This window comes from Thermobia domestica, chromosome 12, assembly GCF_964235325.1.
Source record: "Thermobia domestica chromosome 12, izTheDome1.hap1.1, whole genome shotgun sequence".
Lineage (NCBI taxonomy): Eukaryota > Metazoa > Arthropoda > Insecta > Zygentoma > Lepismatidae > Thermobia > Thermobia domestica.
The window spans coordinates 140,934,705-140,956,412 of NC_137465.1; the positions used below are offsets into that span (position 1 = coordinate 140,934,705).

Sequence of the window (21,708 nt, forward strand, 5' to 3'; positions counted from 1 at the left end):
CAATGTCCTCGCTGTAGAGTTCTACTACACATCTGCTATACATCTCGCTTTCTCGTTCAGCGCCCTCTGTGTTCAGCAGCAGCGTCCTAGAATGTTATTACGCTAAACATGTCTGCATTCGTAACATTTTGCAACACTTCTCTTGGGCTGATTTTTCATTTTGGTTTCGTCCTATTTCTACAAGGCCTGTTTCCGTGTAACATAAATACAAAATTGTATAATTCACTCTCCATTTTCCGTTTACATAATATAACGATGTCTTGTATCATTCGTATCATTTTGCAACGCATCTTATAAGCAGGTTGGTTAATGTGAAACCAGCTAAGACCGAACATCAACTTAGCTGCCGCACACTGTAGTTGAAGCTATACGCTCACACCGAATGTATTAAACGTTTCCTTGATTTTAAAAAAGTAATTAAGTTCACTTTAAGTTCTCCATACTTTATGGGCTTTCTCCACCATGCGGAGTCAAGAACTGTGGCTCCTCAAGATAGTCACGTCTTTATTTTTCAAACAGGAAATAAAATAATCTTACTCATTCCTTCTTAAAAGTGAAACTGAAGGATGGATTTTCTATTTTGGAAAATGAAAGAAAGCAATATAATCAATTACCACAGTAACTACATAATTCTAACAAAAAAGTATTTTTAATTACAAAAACTTCTAATCAAGTAATCACCACATTACTCTAAATACAATAAACAGTCCATATATCTTTATTTTATAATCTTGTACCATTCTGGAAACTTCAATAGTTTAAATTTCGAAATTATAATTACAGTTCGCTTACATATATGTAATTATTGTTGTTCTCTCTTCTAGTTTTTTTTTTTCCTTTCTTCGAAAACAAGAATTTTCTTAATTTACTGTTGACGTTTGTTTGCAAATTATGTGGCACTTTCGAAATATATTGACACTCCGTTCTTTTATTCCTTTCCAGAAAAAATTACTCAGTTAAATCACTCACAGCATCTAATATTTTAACAGGCATAAATAACATATAATAAATTCTTTACTTACTTTGTACTACGTTTATCAAAATTTCTTTTTCTCATAATGACATGGTTTGTGGAAACTTGTTTAAAATATTTTCTTCTTTAAAAAAATAATAATTAAAAAAAAACTAATCAATACTAATTAAAGTAAGTGCAATGGCAAGTTTGTGACAATAAATAAATGTTAACACCGCATTACTTTGCAGCATATACATACAGCTAAAAATTATGATATGAATTTAGATATGTTGATATTTTTGCTAAGAAACCACGGAATACTTATAACCTGGACCACACATATATGAAGCTTGATTACTAATAGTACTAATACTTTCTCAAAATGAGAAGAAAGTGTTAAAGAAACTGTTATCATAATCACGAAAGATACGCTAAGAAATAAGGTGACAGTTTCCACACACGCTTAACTGTACGACTGAGGATTGAAAAGGCAACTGACTGAAGTACTAACATTACCTGAGCCAAAACGAAGCCCATTAATATTCAAGGCAAACAGTTGTTCCTTTTATTTTCATCTTTAGTTGGACTCCAGAAATACTTGAATGATTTTCAACTACCTGTGGTCCCTGGTGCAACTAGCTACCTATCTATCTCAACTATTGAATTCGTGTTAAATGAACCGATAGAACAAATGAAACAAGAACTATATCATGATCAAACTAAATTTCTGCACAGAAAAACAAAGAAGTTTCACTTTATCTACATCTTAGATACGATAGTACGCATTTTTCTCCAAAAATATGCACATAATCTTCAATATTTATCTTTTCTTCATCTACAAAAATATTCAACAGAGTAATTTATATACATATATATAATGTGTGTATGTATACATACGTAATAATCATAATAATAATATATATAATTTTTTGTAGTTATACAAATCAGCCATAGTGCACATAAAATTACAATACACAAACACACTTCACTGATAAGTATCATTTTTATCAGTGTTTTTACATAGTGCAATGTTACAATGATTTACATGATCGCTTCTCACTCTTACTATTCACACTTTCTTTTTCTTTTTTGTTCGTTATGAATATCGGTGTTTGTTATAAAAAACTATTTTTTTTTTTTACGTAAACAATCCTTCAATCACAAATTATGAATTTCAAAGTTCTATCACTTTTATCGATTATCTTTTAATACAGAAAGAACGTATAAAATAAAAAAAGAAAATCAAACACATCTCAGGCACATGATGTCTTCCAAGTTTTTTTTATTATTTTATATATATAGAAAAAAACTATTATTATATTTTCTCAATTTGCTTTCTGCCCTCACAAAAAATATGCATCTCAAAGAAATCACAAGTATATATGTATTTCGAAGCACACTGAAATCAAGACATTTATACACCTTCTTATTTTAATTGCACGGACTACTTTGCGCAAGCAAAGCATATACGCATGTATGAATATATATAATATATATAAAAATCTTTTTTTGTACATTTAACAAAAATTGTCATTTCCTATGAAGTGCCCAATACAGGGTTATTAATAACACGTCTCTTAGATACAGCACTATTTTAAGTTCACTCCATCAAGTACCGATGCGTTAATACGTATATCCATTGACCGTGCTAGGAACACTTATTGACTTCCACTTTTAACAACGGAGCTAACTTCGTTCGACACATCCCTGAACTCATTTTGGAGTAGTGATCGTGATTTCACACATCCACACTCATACATATGCACATATAATCAAGGTTCACACACGCACGCACGCACACTGTTTTATGTTGTTTTCCTGATTCTTTCCATGATCTATACACTGACATTTCATTAAGTAGAACAAATATTCATTCACTAGGTGATCTCAATGGTAACAGTATGTTCTACTACTGGACCCTCTATAATTGATGGAATCACTAATTTGGCCTTATCTCATAAATTCAACGTTATATCCATAGTGTTACTATCAGTAGGTGAGACGATGGTAATATGGGATTTTCGGGGACTAAGGGCCATGCCGTGATTACCTCCACCACCACCAATACTAAGTTGAGGAAAAAGGTCGCCACCATTTACACGAGGCATCTTCATAATCTTGCCGGAAGTAATAAGTCGTCCAAAACCTTCTTGATGTGCAAAAGCATAACCAGAACGGATTGAGCGACGACTGCGACGGGCAGATGGGGTACGAAGAACATCCTGAGATTGTCTCGATCTGAAACAAATAAAGAATTATTATAATTTTTATACTTTAATTATTATTTATTGCTTTGCTCACATGTTAATTTCTTCATTAATTTTCATTTCCCAATCCTTTGATTCCCTTATATCATGCCAAATTATTCATATCTTTTCTTATTACTCCTTCGTTCTCCTGCACATCTACCGACTTACCAGTCCATTAGTTTTATATTTTTCAGTAAATTCCACCTACTTTACAGCCTGGTAATACTATCCACATGACTATATGACACTGTATTCTAACAAGATACTCATCTGAATACATTCCAGCTTTTTCTCTTTTCTTTCCCTCTTCATCTAATGAAGAGTTGTTACGAAAGAGATTCTAGTGTATATTCTTTAGGAATATGTTTTCACTATTTTCTGCTAAGTATGGATGAAGTAATTTCAGTACTTCAAGAGTTACATTGTCGGTTTCAAACTGTATGGCTGCTAGGGAAACAATACATAATTTACGTTTATTTTCACGCAATATGTTTCTTTCCTTTGACTTACATATTACTTAAAGTTTCTTGTTTTGGAAATTTAGAACAAAATTACAACTCTCTCTTTCTCTTTGGGTCAATTACAAACATCAACTACTGCTAGTAACAAATGATGCCGGAATTAAAGCATAAGTACATTAAACTTAACCCATCCAATCGGTATAATATATACATATAAAAACAAACAAATACACAACACAGCTGTGATTCGTGAAGGAGCAGAAGCAGCAACTCACAAAGTTTATGTATAATGTTCTGGCGCGCGCAATAGCTGTAGTGGTGCTGCAACACTCGATTGTTCGAAAATTGAGACCGTAAAGGAGCGTACACAGGTGGTGTGGTCGTATGCTGAAACAAAATCAGTTATTCAAGTACAACGAAACTTTCGTCGTGTGCACAACAAGGATCCTCCGTCATTCAAGACTATAAAAAAATATAGTGTGATCAGTTTTCTGGCGACCGGCAATGTTATGAAAGGACACGGTGGTGATAAACCCACAATCAACGATCAGGTTGTAGAAAATGTGAGGAGATTATTCGAAAAGAGTTCACAGAAGTTAGGCAAGCAGCGAGAGAACTTGGTTTGAAACGTTCGACAGTTCATAAAGTATGCATACACGGTACAACTTGTACAAGATTTCAAACCTAGTGACCGATCAAAGCGAGAAGTGTTTGCATGCACTATGTTAAATCACATTGCTGAGGACAGACATTTTTATCGCGCGTGATGTTTTCAGATGAGGCTACCTTTCATGTTTGAAGCAAAGTTTATCGCCCCAATGTGTGTATTTGGAATACAGAAAATCCTCATACATTCAAAGAACACAACACAGTCAGTCCGAAAGTGAATGTGTGGTGTGGTGTGATGGAAAATCGAAATGTTGGGATATTTTTATTCCAAGAGGAGACTGTGGTAACAGTTACTTGGATATGTTAAAACTTTGCGATGCCACAAACATGCAGCCAACAATAATCTTTCAACAGGATGGTGTCCCACCCTATTGGACAGTCCCACCCACAAGACTAAACGACTTACTGGACTTGAAACAGCGTGTTAGAGCTGTCAAACTGTCACAGAATACATGTTCCGCAATACATGGCGTGAAATCGAGTATCGGCTTGACATTCTTCTGCTACCCGAGATGGCCATGTACAAGTGTACTGAACTGAACTTTGTGTGTTTGTACCTTACTATGAAAACCTGATGAGCTGCAATATCATTTTCATTTATAGAAAGTATAGTACATGCATTTTTCTCTCTGCTATTTTGTTTTAAAATGTTGGAGTCCCATTATGAACACCCTCTATATATAAGTGCTTTTTTTAAAGCTGTTTCGCATCGTAACATGCGATACATTTTTTTATCTTAATTTATTACTGAAGTGGCCTAGCTACTTTTGAAACAAAAAAGACAATATTTCATTATCACTTCTTCACAACAGAACGATTCTTTCGGAGTTATATGCACCAATAAGCGTTGAGTACCCTTACGCTCGAAAACCCAACCTTTTCTCTTTACGTGTATTTTAGATTCTCAATAATACAAACCAATCTACTACGGGCTACACACATTATTGGAGATTGGTCGTGGAACTGACGAAAGATTCCTTGTGTATTTCGACATTATACTGAATCTGGAAATAAAGCGCCTTAATGAGATTTCGAGATGCTAGAGCTAATCTTATGTCTCGCAAACAGGATAATTAGCAAAAAAACACGTTTAGCAGTACCCTCTTTTCTGCCCTTCTATTTTTACATAGTTGTTTAAGCTTTGATAGAGAGTTCATAAATGAAGCATCTAGTTATTACATAGCATTTGTCAACAAATCATATTTTCGTTAATCCTTTTTACCTTCCATTACAGATGGAGAAAGCAAATACGGGTTTGGCTTAAAACTTTTAGAAAAGTACAAAAATGATCTGGATTCGACTATAGCATTTGGCTACAATATCAGTTAAAAAACGAACATCTTTTTAAATTAACTGATTGTACTTTCATTGCAAAAATGAAGGCTGTATAGATTACTTAATTTCAATTTTCCATTTTGTGACGGCGTTATAGATTTAGCACTTAATAGAAAACTCGATATGTATGTATTCAAACCCAGCTACTAGCTTAGAGACACTTTCTACAACAACAACAACAACAAAAAAAAAAAAAAAAAAATTAACTGGCATTACTTTCTCTTGGCGTTGATTTTCATTATTATTATGGTTTGTAATATTGTTTTTATTATTTGCTATTTACATGAAACAGTAAAAAAAAAATATATTATTATTTCCTAAATTGCCAAAAATGCGATACAAAACTTACAAATTGCAACAAATCTAAATACAAATTTGTTTAGCATTTACGACGCAAAAACCAAAATCTAAAAAAAAAAAACGCATCTATATGTAATATTGTATTATATTATTTATATTATATTACAAACACTTTATGAGCGCTTACTGAAGTAATTTTTTAGTATGCACAAGCTGTGCACACGAACTATTATTAACTATATCCATTTCTAAAGTGGTGAATGACGAACACATGATACAGTCTGTTTAATTAATAAATTACGAAGTAGTTCAATATTATTCATATATTAATAATAATAATAATCAATGAAGAAGGGAAGTTGTCATGAGAAACAGTATTGTAATAATTCATAACTTTCAGCTGAAAAGGAAAAAAAAAATCCTTTCCTTTGCAAGATAACTAAAAATGTTTTTACAACTTTTTGAAATGAAGGGAAACTCGACACTGAGTATATTACATTCCTTCTTACAGTTTTATAAGGAAGTGGAACCACTGAAGCAGTTGGGTCGTTGAAGAAACGAGTTTGCTAAGAGGAAGAATCGATGAATACGGCAATTGAATAAGAACCTCGATAATGTTATCAGAATTTAACGTTAATATGCTTTAATATTTCTAGACTTTCGCATTTAGTAGATAAAGTTTGGCAAGAAATGTGTAGTTTTAAAGTGGTGTCGAAAATACTTATGATTAATATATATCGCGCGATTAAAAACTCTTCGTGAACTTTCCACCAGCAGTGTTAGTTTCTTGAGCCTATCATTTGCTTCTTGTTTAGTGTGCTATCTTTGCTAATTACATTGTCGATAATTATAGTAACTCTTGTAATCTGTCAAACTTAGAATGAATTGCCGAATCTTAATGCTTCATATGTTTTAAATTCATTAGTGATTAAAGTGATTAGAATTTACAAAATTAAGTCTGGAATGTACAAACAAAAATTCTAATCATCAAAAATTCTGTTTTTTAGGCAAGTATGTTGAGGACAGGCCGTTGAAGATACAGCTATTGTAAAGTTGGCACACTTAAGTCACCCTTTTTCAATTTTAATACTGTAGAAATAAAGAAACAAAACAAGAAAATAAACGGATACAACGAAATAAATATTGGATAAATAAGTAACTTGGTGTTTCAACTACATCTCAATAAATATAACATCACGCTATTTCCTTTTGTGTCAAACAACTATTTTCTGTTTAATTATGAGCAATGTGTAATCCGATGGTTGCCAACTTGCAAACTTAAATAACCAGAAACTTACCCTGGGAATTTAGGAACACACAGGAAATGTTGCAGTATGTAAATCACCAACAAAAGCAAACTAAAAACCGGATATACTGATATGAGTATATATATTTTTATAATTTTAAGGAAATAGCTGCTTTCCCGAAATCACACTACACAGCAAACAAATCAGCTCATTTATCCGCACGCTTTTGAGGAAAAAAAAAGAAGAACGTTGGCAATATGACAATAATAAACAGCTCGAACTTTCTTCCAAGAAGAAATGACTGAAGTACAACGTATTTTTTGACTAGAAATGAAGCCTATGTATTCGTACAACGATTCTATAACTTGTATGATATACGATTCGGACAGTTGGCAGGAAAGATACTTTAATTTTGACAGTGTAACGATTTCTTAAAACTCATATTTATTTCCTGTACACAATTGATCCGCAAACAAAATACACTAATATGATAACTAGTTGATATCGTTTCCCTTGCTGTTCGTTTCCCTTCCTGTAAATTGCAACCATGTTCAAGTTTTCTGTAAGCACATCCACCATCACAAAAGAATTTTTATAAAGGAAAGTGATACGTATTGATTTAGGTACATACTAAAAAGTAAGTATACATTACTATGATGACATATTGAATTGATAGAAGCAATTTGTTTAACCTATTATAGCTAATAATATCCTATTTCTATATCGTGAGCAATATTCTATAAGATGTAAGATTCCACATACCTTAAAGAGGCTAACCTCTGTTTCAATCGAACTCGATCGGAGAGCGTCGGGTGAACATCAATGAAGTAGAACCTCCAGGCAAGCACAGGAATCATCAGAATCATAACAGTAAGTAAGGTTGTGAACCAGAACGTCGCTTCATTCATTGCCTGCGAGGTAAAAGGAAAGACATTTTGATTAAATGAAGTTACTGTTTAGCTGCAAGTTTGGTACCTGATGACACTATTCTTCCCATGTTGCAGCCAGTATTTATTATCTTAGTTATGGAAGATATTTGTCGTGGATCCCAAACCCAGCGCAAATATTGAGCAAAATATTCGATTACAACATTTGTGTGGTCATAAATGAAAACAGTGACGAGGACTGAAGGACATCTACAATGTTCCTATCATCCTTATTTGTTTTACACATTTAAATACTTGTACTTCTTACATGTAACTTACTTTCCGTTTGTATTATATTTTCTTCTATTTCTTGGTGATGGTTCTTTTTATTCAAATATTGCAGTTTTCCATTACTCCACGGCTTGTGGAATGCAAGAAGACAACAGGTACGTATATCTGAAATGTACACTACCATCTTCTGACAGAGTAGTGGCCTTCTTATCCTCCCCCAGGAGAGAGACTGCAACAAATGTTACATTACATTATGTTGTTGATGGTTATTCTCTTTCCGGCTGAGGATATTTCAATTTGATTGGATACTAGGTATACTAGGATTGGATACATTGACATATATATATATATATATATATATATATATATATATATATATATATATATATATATATACAGGGTGTTTCAGATAAAACGTCCAGTGCTTATAAATCCGAAACGGCTGAGACTAAAAAGATGAAACAAAAACTGAGATAGGAAAATGTCATAGGGCGCATCACATGGTGTTGTTGTGGTGACCCACAGGGCCCTCCTTCAAGGGGGCCTAGGGGCCAACTTCAAATTTTCAAATGGGAACATGTATTGAATCTTACCTCATTCAATAGTCCTTGAAATACGAAACAACTTTTGTAGCAAACAATTTTCGATTTGGGGCACCGTTTTCAAAATGGCCGCAAAAAGTTTATAAGCACTGGACCTTTTATCTGATATAGGACCCACTTTTTGCGGCCATTTAAAAACGGTGGCCCAAATCGAAAATTGTTTCCCACAAAAGTTGTTTCGTTTTTCAAGTACTATTGAATGAGGTATGATTCAATACGTGTTCCCGTTTGAAAATTTGAAGTTGGCCCCTGGGCCCCCTTGAAGGAGGGCCCTGGGGGTCACCACAACAACACCATGTGATGTGCCCTATGACTTTTCCTATCTCAGTTTTTGTTTCATCTTTTTATTCTCAACCGTTTCGGATTTATAAGCACTGGACGTTTTATCTGAAACACCCTATATATATATATATATATATATATATATATATATATATATATATATATATATATATATATATATATATATATATATATATATACGGTTCAAAATGAGGATGGAGACGCCACAGACCACCAAATCTGGCCTTAATGAGTATGGCGCATTTCAGGTGAGATTTCTCATTCATTCACGTAGCAAATATTCAAAAGCTACATCAATAGCTGTTCTTTTTGCACCTGCCCCCTTATAAGTGCGATATGGCTGGTTTTGGCCGATTCTGACCGCGGCGTACCAGTGATACAATTTTAGAAAAGAATATGTGATTCTAGGGTTAAAGCGACACCTAAAATTAATTCTTCATAATTGTGCTCGCAGACCACTATAGGTAAAAAAAGAGTTTAGAATATTGAATCAGATTTTTCTAAGGGGGGGGGGGGCGAAGGTGGTGGTGGTGGTGCTGGGGAGCTGTTAAAAGTTTTCAGACGAAGCCTTTGTAGCCAAAGACCTATACATACATCCAAGTTTGAACAAAATCGATCGAGCCATTCTTGAGAAAAATTAATCCCACTTTTCGGATTTTGCGCCATTCCTCATGAACCAATCAGAGTTGAGGTTTGAAACATGAGGGATTAACGTATCTTTGGGGGGGTGGGGGGTGTACATACTACCCACGTGTCGTTCGATACTAAATTTAGGAAGTAATTTTCTCCTTCTAGAGTTCAATTAAGTTTTTCATGGTAAGAGACAAAATTAAAGACGAGAAAGTGCTGAAGAAAACGGTGTTTATTGCAATGTTCTTGAATAATCCAGTCCTAACACATACAAGTTCACGCTAACGTCTGCAAGTCACTAATTGGCACGCATTCATCAATAAAAAATGGTCGCCATTCACAAACGGGGTGAGATTACAGTTTTTAAAAGTCAGTTTTGTGCTGCCAATGTATATAATAATAGTATATGCAATTCTCAGTGATCACTTCATATGGATTGACCCTTCTATTCTCTACTAGGGGCGTAACTGTGGTGGAAAAATGCATAAAATAGTGATGGACAGACAACTATTCACAGCCAGAACATTTGGTAAGAATTGTAATATTTCCCACGAATGCGTTCAGTATATCCTTAGTACAATCTTAGGAATAAACACTGTGCCATCACGATCGCTACTCAGATGGATGATCAGAAACAATCACGAATGCAATCATCCTGGCAGAATATTCGGCTGCTTTATGCAGCTCTTGAAGGTTTTAATGGCAGACTTGAAACCACAGATGAACCGTCGGTCCACCTCTTCCAACTAGAGTAAAAACAACAGTCCATTCAGTAGAAGTACCCCTCCTTTCCGTTATGATAAATAAATATATGAAGATGGTACAATCTGCTGGTAAGGTAATGGTGTCCATCTTTTGGAATGCAAGAAGCGTTTTGTTTGTGGACTTCCTTGCTAAGTGCCAAACTGTGATTGGGCAATGCCATGCTTTACTTTTGGACAAGCTGCAATCTCCAATCAAGGAAAAATTGAACAGAATGTTGAAGAAAGTTTTGTTCCGAATCCGAAGTGTATGAGTGTGGCTTTTAACCCTTAAGAGATCCGGGGTTTTTGGGCTATTTTTTAGACTTTCAGTCAAGCAGCTACTGCATCGTCACTATTTATCCTAGGATCATGGTTCGTACCTCATTCTCTTCAGAATGGAGCTGGCTTTCAAATGATACCACTTGCATGCCCATACCATATAACAGGAGCGGGAAAAATGATGTCAAAGGAAAAATTTCGGAGGGAATTTTTTTCTCGCACTTTGAGCCCCCCCCTGGAGCGACCCTGTGTGAACGTAGCCATCTAAAAAAAATCTGACAAATAGTACTTGGTATACTGAATGTGTGTGCCAAATTTCAAGTTTTTATCTTGAATACCAAGAGCGGGAGAAATTTTATCAGGAATTCCTACCATGCCCCAAATTACCGTAAAACACCATGATCTCAGGTAAAAAAATTCCTGAGACATTCCTAATTACCCTAGGGTCACGTTTCGCCCATCATTCTCTTCAGAATAGAACTGCCTTTCAGGCGGTATGACTCACGTGTCTCCATCATGTATCTAAGGCGGGAAAATGAGGAAAAACGGGATTTTTTGGGTCTAAATATCCTTTTTTCAACTTTTAGCCCCCCTGGACCCCCCTGTTTTAACGCAGAGATCTGAAAAAAAATCTGATAAATACTACTCGGTGGGCTGAATGTTTATGCACAATTCCAATTTTCCAGGTGCAAAAGTAAGCCCGCCAAAAAAAAATATACCGACAATGTCCCATATTCCCGTATACAGAGGGAAATTTTTAAACATTCCCTGAGACATCTCTAATTACCCTAGGGTCATGTTTCGCCCATCATTCTCTTCAGAATAGAACTGCCTTTCAGGCGGTACCATTCACTTGTCACCATTATGTATCTAAGGCGGGAAAATCCCGTGAAAGGGATTTTTTGGTAAAATTTCCCTTTTTCAACGTTTAGCCCCTCTGTATCCCCCTGTTTTAACGCAGAAATCTGAAAAAAATCTGATAAATACTACTCGGTGGACTGAATGTTTGTGCACAATTTCAACCTTCTAGGTGCAAAAATAAGCCAGCACAAAAATAGTACCGAAAATGTCCAAAATTCCCCTATACAGAAGTATATTTTGATAAAAATTCCCTGACACTTCCCTAATTACCCTAGGGCCATGTGTCACACATCATTCTCTTCAGAATAGAACTGTCTTTCAGGCGGTACCATTCACTTGTCTCCGTCATGTATCTAAGGCGGGAAAATGAGGAAAAACGGGATATTTGGGTAAAAATATCATTTTTTTCACTTTTTGACCCTCTGGATCCCCTCTGTTTTAACGCAAAAATCTGAAGAAAAAATCTGGTAAATACTACTCGGTGGACTGCATGTTTGTGCAAAACTTTAATCTTCTACGTGCAAAAATAAGCCCGCCAAAAATACTTTACATAAACCCCCCAAAAAGTATTACACGAAAATATAAATTTAGACTTATGACGTCATCACCTCCTATGTCTCGACACAGGAAGATGTGAAACCATCTGTAATGTCTTCTGCAATGCCTCTGGACTTGAAACAAAACAAAAACGGACGAAAAAGCTCAAATAAGAGAGTTATAACGCAATGTACCATGAAACACCCCGTATGGTACAAATTGTACCATGAGATCCCCAATGGGTTAATTTGTTTTTTATCCCTCTACTCCCAAGTTTTAGCCACTCGGACTGTTATTCGTCCTCAAAGCTCAAGACATATTTTGTTGGCATCAGATTGTTTTCGGGTACTGAGTAGAGCTTGTGGAAGCCTTTTTGAATATGCTGGAAGTAAGTATTCTATAAAACTACACGTAACTACCTGTTAATCGCTTTAGTTTAAATCGCGATTATTGAACACATAACAGCACATTATGAAAGATATATTAATAGAATTAGTGAGAAATGTTCCAGCAATATGGGTTAAAAAACACATCATCATCATAATACGTACGTTTTAAATAGAGAATGGAAGAAAATAGCAACTGAAATGGGATCAGATAAGTTATTCATATTTATTTGAGAATTATATTGTAGCTTATTATTATACAAGGCAGTGGCGGTTACAGGGAAAGGACTTTCGGGCTGAGTCCGTAAATTGTAGGATTTCTAAAGAAAACAAGCTACTGTTAATCATATCTATGCTTAAAATTCTCCCCCTCCCCCAATTCCGAAATGAAATGAAATATTTGAGTTTTACGTCTCACGGTTATGCCGGTTAGGCTAAAGGAGACGGTGATGATGAGTAATGAACGAAATAGTGGAATGAAGAAAGTGGGAGGAAACGGGAGAATCCCGAGAAAACCTACGTACACGGTAGGGTTTTTTTCTAAATTCGTTACTGGTATAAGGTAAAGAAATACTTGTAAAGACAGGCGCGTATCCATAGGGAGGAAATGTCGAATAATGGAACTGCAGTGACGAAACTTCATTTGCTGAAGTTAATACCCCCTTTACCTCGAAACCTGAAGATATAGCTACCTTTTTTTTGTAATTTTACTGGGAAATGATTTCTCGCCTGAATGCTGAAAGAGGGCATTTCTTCACAGGAAATTGAAAAAAAAATGTAAAAATCTTTGATTTATTAATAGAGATGGACAAGAGATTAGACTCAAATATTTTTTCGAAACAAGAGACGAGACTTTGGCATTTCTCATATCTCGTCTCGTGTCCATCTCTATGTATAAACTGTTTGGTCCTTTCAATTTCAAAATGTGGTTTCGCAGTAATTTTTATGCACTGGCGGAATAATTTCACACGCGTCACAGTAATGTTTCTCCTCAAACCGAAAACTTAAAGCGAGGGTGTGGTGACCTCGCTATGTGCGCACTTCATCTATCGCGACCTAGGCATCGAGGTAGCGACTGCGACTTACACCTCGACCTCGATCGCGAGGTCTCTTCGGTATGTCTTTACCCTTACGCGTTGTCTTCTTAGGGTTCTTCATGAACCACCAGCTTATTACCCCGCGACTCATCGTATAATGTTCTGATTGCTTCGGTTTGTCTAGTTGCGTCGTCATACCTTGCCTCTGTCTAATCTCTGGAATCTCAGCATAACATCACGATCTTCCCCTGACACCTATGGAGAGTCCCCTTCTTTGGACAAGACTCTAAAGGGTGTAGATGATCCCCACGTTTTGCCATCACTTTCGATTGCTATTGGGTCAGCAATTTCCAATAAGTCATCTATGTTTTCACATCATGGTTATCCTTCTTGGTGGGAAACATCACATTCAATTGTATAAGGTCCACCCTAATTGGATCCAGTGGTTGCTCACTGAGATTTGTGTCTTCCATATTGCCTATGTTTTTCTATCTTTAGATGCATAAAGAGAGTCGGCATATGGAAACGCCATGGCAAAGTGATGCAAGCGAGTATACCGAAAACAAGTTTTCCCCAGGCTGGACAAGGACTTTTTTCATGCTTTCAAGTTGCATTTTGAGCATCGAAATGAATGGCTGCTCGAATGTGTAGGTAATCCCTTGGATGAGGATGACGGTGCAGAGGATTTATATGATGGAGTACGTCACTAAAGCTGTTATTTGGATCCGTTAACTCAAGTTCATGTTCTCAACTCAAGTTCCGGATATGTTCATGCACAAAAAATTACGTGCCATGGAAAATGGAGTAAGTCTCTAGGGCCCATTAATCCTGTTAGTATAAAGAAAATCGTAGACTCGCAGTGAAATAGCTATTGCATCGACACTGTTCGTCATGGTTTATAGTTCATTTTCAGCACGAAACAAGCCTTCCAAAGATGCTATGTATTGAGGCTGATAACGTACACGAACAGGGAAAATTGGGAGAATGTCTGGAAAATTCCCTCCAGAAATACCTCCCATCAACTTTGGACTCCTCTTGGAGTGTCCCCGGGTAAAAGCACACAATCCAAATGTATCTAAAAAATAGTATAGGAGATAAGAAATGTATCAAGTTTTGTATTGATAGACGGAATAGGTATAAGGGGAAAGAGTATATTGGTATACAAGCTTTTTCCTCATATCTATTTCGTTTATCAATACAAAACTTGGTACACCCACTTCTTATTTCCTATAGTATTTTTCGATACATTTGGATTGTGTGCTTTTACCCACTAATGCACTCTAGAAGGGTTCAAAGTTGATGATAGTGATTTCTGGAGGGAACTTTCCCAATTTTCCTTGTTCAAGTACGTTATGGGCCCCAATATATAGCACCTCTGGAAAGCTTGTTTTATACTGAAGAGAATGAACTATAAACCATGCCTTCCAATGAACAGTGTTCATGCAATTGCTCTTTCACTGCGAGTCTACGATTTTCTTTACACTAACAGAGTTAATGGGTCCCAGGAACTTATTCCATTGTCCATGGCACCTATTTTTTTCTGCGTGAACATACCTTTGTTATGTTTATCGAATGGACTAGGTTTGATTCGGATGTCCGGATGACAGGTTCATGCCCTTTCCTTGTCAGTTGTTGTACCTTTGCTTCTACAGCTTGTGCTATCTGAATTGCTTCTTTAAATGACACGTCATTTTCTCTTAAGAGTTTCCTCCTGATAGCCACATGTGCAATACTGAACACTAACTGATCCCTTATACGTTGGTCTAAGCAACAGAAATACGTATTTGTCGAATGAGACTTGTTTCCGAATATCCAAGACGAATTGTGATATGTTTTGGTGTTCTTTTTGTCACAACTTGTGGAACATAATGTTGCCCAATGATCTTGGTTTGCAACGCGTAATGTTCTTTCATCAATGTTTTCAATTGATCATAGGTCTTGGTGGAAGGGCGGTCTCGCCAACACAGATCTCCTAGCGGTTCCTAAGTCTCCGTGCCAATAATCGCTAGAAGCGTGTTCACTCTGCGTTCATCTGGGATTTGGGCTACAACACCTAGTTCTCCATACTGTTCTAAGTATGCCTGTATTCGGCCATGTTATACAGAAGAGGGTTGAAATACAGACACATTTGACATTGTATCGTAGAGCGTAAGATTAGGCCTTCAAGTTGCCCCAGTTATATAAAACTAGATGTAGCTACTTATTAATTGCTTCAGCTTAAATTGGACTTGTTGAACATATAACAGCTTCTTCTATACTTATGTACGTTATCCGAAACTATTTTTAAATACGTCACACTTTGTTAATAACAATAATCTGCATTCAATTACTTCACGGGAACGAGGTTTTAAAACAACTTTATCTTTTCTATTTGCACAGTTTCAAAGCCAAAACTTTAGGCAAAAAAACTAACACTTAGGCACGTTATCGAAGTCTAACATTTCTTGCCCTTCATCCCTCTAACGGGTATCTGAATGCTACAGGAACGTTAGACTAAGTGTGCTGCAGTCAAGAAGGACCACAGGGAAAATATTTCTTCCTAAACTCGTGAGTAATAGCATCACAGAGGGCTGAGGCTTAGAACTTTTCAATCAATCCTCATAATTCCATTTCCAACAGGCACCACCTTTGTTATGCTCTACTCTTTACATATATACACACACACACTTGCTTTTTATTCCTCTTAAGCAACCAAATCTTCAGTTACTATTTGTAGTAATTTATGAATCGTGTCTTGCACTAAAGCTGTTATTCGGATCCGTAAACTCAAGTAGCTGGACGAAACAAATGCAAATCAGAACTTCAGACGTCATATTCTTTCATGTCCAGGATAGTGCATAAACGCAACGCAGGTGTAGGTTCCAGTTACCAGACACGCAAACTAAACCTCGTTTAGCCCAGGTAAATACCTTGAAAGTTCAATAATGATTACTACGGAAAGTGAACGCAGCTTCGGATCCTTCAATGGATGCAAAACAAATTAAGACTGTCTATTTCACATCGCACAGTGGACAGATACTGTGATGAACTCTGTCATTACCGAGACAGTAAGCTTAATAAAAGATCAAAATCGAAATGAAGCATGAGATACATTAATGTTTCATAAAGTTATATTGTTACCGAACTGTTAAAGTACATGCGATATATAACGAAGTAACATGAAATAAAGTAAGTCGAATACACAAGAAGCATCGGAAGTTCAATTACAGGTTTCTGAATAGTAAGTTCACAGCATCATCATGTCGTAAAGGTAAGTATTATTCGATTACGTACTGTAAGTAATCAGTCTTAACATTTATTGCTCAGTTGATATATTTTCTTCGTGGATAAGTATATGGTCAACGAACGTGTTCCGTATGTGTAGTGCGTAGATTCAATAAGTTAGGTTAAGCTTTAATATTAATTTCATTACATTAGGTTGATTATGTTAGGTTAAGCTTCATTGATTATTTATAACTACTATTTCTTTTCTATTTCTTTCTATTTCTTTTGTAATCTATTTCTTTTTTCTTTCTTTTCAGGCGCGTCGCCGTGGTTCATTGAGATTATCTACAATCAACGATGTCAGCAATTATATCCTAACAGAAAAGTTTTCCTTATTTATTTACCATTTTAATTATTTTATTAATTTCTTTTGGCTTTGTTTGAACTTTATATCACCTTTCCTCATCAAGCAGACTCTTAAGAAACTTTTAAGTATCGTTACAATAACAACAACATCCGACGTAATATCCATATTTATTACCTGTCCAGGATAGCAGTGCGGTTTTGGGAGGATGGCGCTGCTGTTGTGTTTACATCAGTTTCTTGGCAAGCGAGGTGAGACAGGGGAGCGGAGAGTTTCACTCTGCAGTGTATCCAACGGTTTTTAAAAGTTGCAGTTTAGATGTTATGCATAGCCGCATAGCTTTAGTTAGTCTTTCCGCTTAATAAAGAACGATGTAAGTTATGTGATTGTAGTGAACCATTCCTGCAGTAATGCAGATGTATTGTGATTAGTGATACATGAATGGAAATTACCAATTTAAGAACAACACAGCACAATTGACAATTCAGTGAACTTCTATCGTATTAAAAAAAAATAGTATAAACATTGATTACGTTTTATTCGATGCCATTATAAAACAGGAGCAACCTGTAAAACGCTGCTCTCGTTAGTTTGTTCACTAGTTAATATGGAGTTATATTTTTTGTTGTTGATGTTTCTTGCTTGTTACTTAAGATGTTCTGCAAATAAATTCAATAACTTTTGAAATTGTTTGTCTTAACTTGAGCCAAGGGCGGATACAGGCTGAATGTTTGGGGGGTGGTCGTTCGAAGTCAAATCAAGGTAAGAGTGTATTGCCAAAAAAAAGAAAAAAAAAAACTTTAGAAAAGGAGAAGTAGCTATTGTCTGCAATTTCTAGAACAGAAATGGCCATCTGCGATTTTTTTTTTTTTTTATTATTATAGCAAGAATGCCAAGGAAGATAATTTCTTGCAATTTATTATTTGACTTCTGCAACGTAAAACAAAAAAAAAAAAAAAAAAAAACTAATTCCTACCTATTTTAGGTTTTATTTTTAAAATAAAAAATATCCTATTCTGGGGGCAATCCCCCCCTCCCCTCTGGAGGTGCCCATGACTTGAGCATATGCGTGAAGTGGTTTATTACGAACAGGACAAAATGAACTGTGATAGATTGATTACAAGTAATCCGGTTAGAAACACTGCTGCTTGCATTTTAGTTCCAGAACCTGCCGCCCGCACTCGTTCGCTGGTCAGGTAATAGTTTAATATATAATCATTACTATTACTACACAATTCTCCTGTTATACACTAATACGTATTTCTTACTACATATCAACGGAGACAAACAAGAACTAGACAGGTAAGTATTGACCAACCACCAACGATTGTGTTTCGTAAAGCCTTTTCTATCAACATACATAACGCAGAATATTGAAACGTAAGATGTACGGTAAAACAATACTACCACCTTAGTATTAGTAATGCAGATACAAACATGATTACCATCATAGTTAACGCTTGGCAACATATGTTGATGAACATGATGTTTTGTAATTTTTTTCGAGCTTGAAATCGTGTCAACGAGACAATAAATAACTAATTGTTAGCAACCGGAATTCTGAAAGGTTACTCCTCACAATGTAACCGTAAGTACTGTAAAACATCTTTTCAATTGACGCTCTTTGAATAGATATTCCGAAACCACACACTTCTTAACAGTTTGGCATTATTATACTCACCATTTCATCAAACAAAATAAGTTAAAGTTGCTTTAGGTTCAAGTTTACCTTTGTTTAAATTTCGAATACGATACAAACAGCTCACAACTGTTGTTATATATATTATTTATAATTAAAATTTTAAACGATGCTTCAAACTTTCTATCTTGCATACTGTACACTTTTTTTTCTTTTTTTTTCAGACTCCGAATTCTACTTGTTTTTCGTTATCTTTTAAATGTTGAGCGTCATCTACGAAATAAAATGTTGAAAGTTGAACATATATGTCGTACTGCCTTTTTAACACGCAAGAACAATAATAAACTGAATAACATGTAATTATAAAGTAAGTAATTACAATATGAGACTAGCTCTGTGGTGCTGAGCTTTTTCAAGTACTTTCCAAATGAAGGACTTGTAATTTGACTTCTTCAAAATATGACTAAATTTGGGCTTAAGTGCTGGTTCCGTGCAATGCAGTTTACAATGGATCTCTTCGATTTTATATATAGTTAACCCAAAATTAATCGATATGTACGTTTCTTTTCCAATTATGTTATAACTACAAATTATACTATTTTTACTTAACTACATATTAATTAAATTTTATGTTACCTACCTTCGTTAAGGATCCAACGTAACTTCCACCAATCACATAATTATAAAAATACTGCAATACGAAGTACCAAAGCAAAGATCCCCACACAGTAATATGATTAAATATTGTCCAGTACGAAGTATCAAGCGCAATCTAGTAAAAATGGAAGGTACTACATTAGTATTACATTCAGACTTAATTTATTGTTCAACTGTACATCTTTAGACTAAAACATTTTAATGCGTAGAAATATTAATTTGCATTATGTAAATAGATTATACTCGACAAACTAAATGGGTCAATCCATTTAAAATCACCCAATTTCAGATTAAGAGGTTAATGGAAAAATCGATTATTTCCTTTATTTTTGTACAGAATGTTGTGTTGTATAAAGGTAATCAAGAAAGTTCTGTCGCTTTATCATACCACCTAAGACGTACCTGGAAGATCAAAAATAGTCCCCATCAGCATCGACGACCTTCTGCTAACGTTCTGAAAGGCCATGGATTCCATCGCGGTAAAACTTGGTGGGCCGTGAAACGATGAAAGTATCATGTGCATTTTGCACCTCTACTATGGATTTGAACTGGCGTCCTCTAAGTGATAGCCCATAGAATGGAACAGGTGATAATCGGACGGTGGAATCCGGGGAGTACGTAGGATGCAATACTGTTTTCCAACCAAGGTGTAGAACGGTGTCCCAGGTCATCCTAGCCACGTGGAACTTAGCGTTGTACTGTAACAAGAGCCCCTTGCGATTCAGAAGTGCTGGCTCCAGAATTTTTAGTTTTTCTTGAATACGGTTCAACTGCTGACAATACACAGTTGCATTGATGCTCTGACCAGCTGGCAGCAGTTCCCGATACACGATGCCGCGAGCAGCCCACCAAATACACAGGAGGACCTTCTTCTGGTGCAGTACTGGTTTCGGCTGTTTTGGAACCGGTTCATGGAATGCTAACCAATTACGACGGCGCCGTAGAGCTTCGTACAGGACCCACTTCTCATCACGTCAATACCCTGTCCGGAAATGGCTCCTTCCTCAGACGACACAGCAAAGAAACACAGGTTCTGCTTGCGTTGCCTTCTAGCACGGAGTCAGTCATGTGGGACTCACCGACCGAAATTTGTGTTTCCCAAGTTGATGGAGGTGCTGCTGAATGGTTTCTCAACTCATACTGAATTGTAGTCCCAGTCCCTCACATGTCTGGCCACTGTTCGCCTCAATTGCTGCCTGAAGATCTTCATTTTGGACATGTGTTAATGTTCCGGCACGTAATGCGTCACTTTCCTTAAACTTGTTAAATGACCGCTGCACTGTCCGCGTAGTCACGACACCCTCATCAAAAGTCTGGCATATCTTCCGCCCCGCAGCGGCATTTCACCCCAGTTTGAAGCTGTACGGCATACAAGCCCTTATGACGCTCTGTAGAGGTCCCATGTTCACTCTGTCCTTACGCAAGTCCACAGTGTAACTGAACTGCCACAACCAGGTAGTATGTTGGATATACCCACACCAACAGCTGACCTTCGCCTTATCTCCATTTGCATTCAACTCGAGGTGTGAAGGCAAATTGAACACAGACCTCCACAAAAAGCAACAGAACTTTCTTGGTTACCTTTATAATATATTTAGATAACAGAAAATTACCATTAAATCATTTTCTAGATGTTTATTTTTGTTTGAGTGTCCATTTTGTACATGCGCACACACCTATTTCAAAGGTTTGTGGTAAACGTTGTAGCTACGTTATTCTTGTAGATATCGATTTCAACCAAAAAACATTGAAAGACAATTAAATGCATCACATTATGTTCAGTATACATTTAAGTCTACTATATTACAAATGCCTTTGAAAAAACATTGAATGTTAGTGTTTCAAAAACGCAGTCATTTGCTTAATTAGAAAATAAATTAAAAAAAAAAAAAAAAAAAAAACTCACCGTTAAGCTTTTTCTAAATATAGACTTCGTTGTATAGTACTTCCTGAAAGAGTTTGATATCTGAGAATTTCATCTTTTTTTCTTTTCTTTTCTTTCTTTTTTGTTATGGATCTTCTAACTTTTTTTAAAATTGTTTTTGTTCAACTTGAAGTATCTCAAAAAGGGACACTTGAGAAATCAAATTTTC

The 21,708-nt window shown here is 35.8% G+C and overlaps 1 protein-coding gene across 7 annotated transcripts in view; it reads right to left on the reverse strand.

Moving 5' to 3' along the window:
• Positions 1-630: 630 nt before the first annotated feature.
• The window catches only part of ATP8B (ATPase phospholipid transporting 8B), a 568,064-nt gene continuing 546,986 nt past the window's right edge, over positions 631-21,708 (reverse strand). For all 7 annotated transcript variants that reach the window (XM_081734176.1, XM_081734178.1, XM_081734179.1 and 4 more), the window contains 3 exons: positions 19,599-19,730; positions 7,979-8,127; positions 631-3,193 (listed from right to left, as the gene is read on the reverse strand). In XM_081734176.1, the coding sequence (XP_081590302.1) occupies positions 2,911-3,193; positions 7,979-8,127; positions 19,599-19,730 (564 nt within the window). In that variant the 3' untranslated portion in view covers positions 631-2,910. The remainder of the gene's footprint in view (positions 3,194-7,978; positions 8,128-19,598; positions 19,731-21,708) is intronic.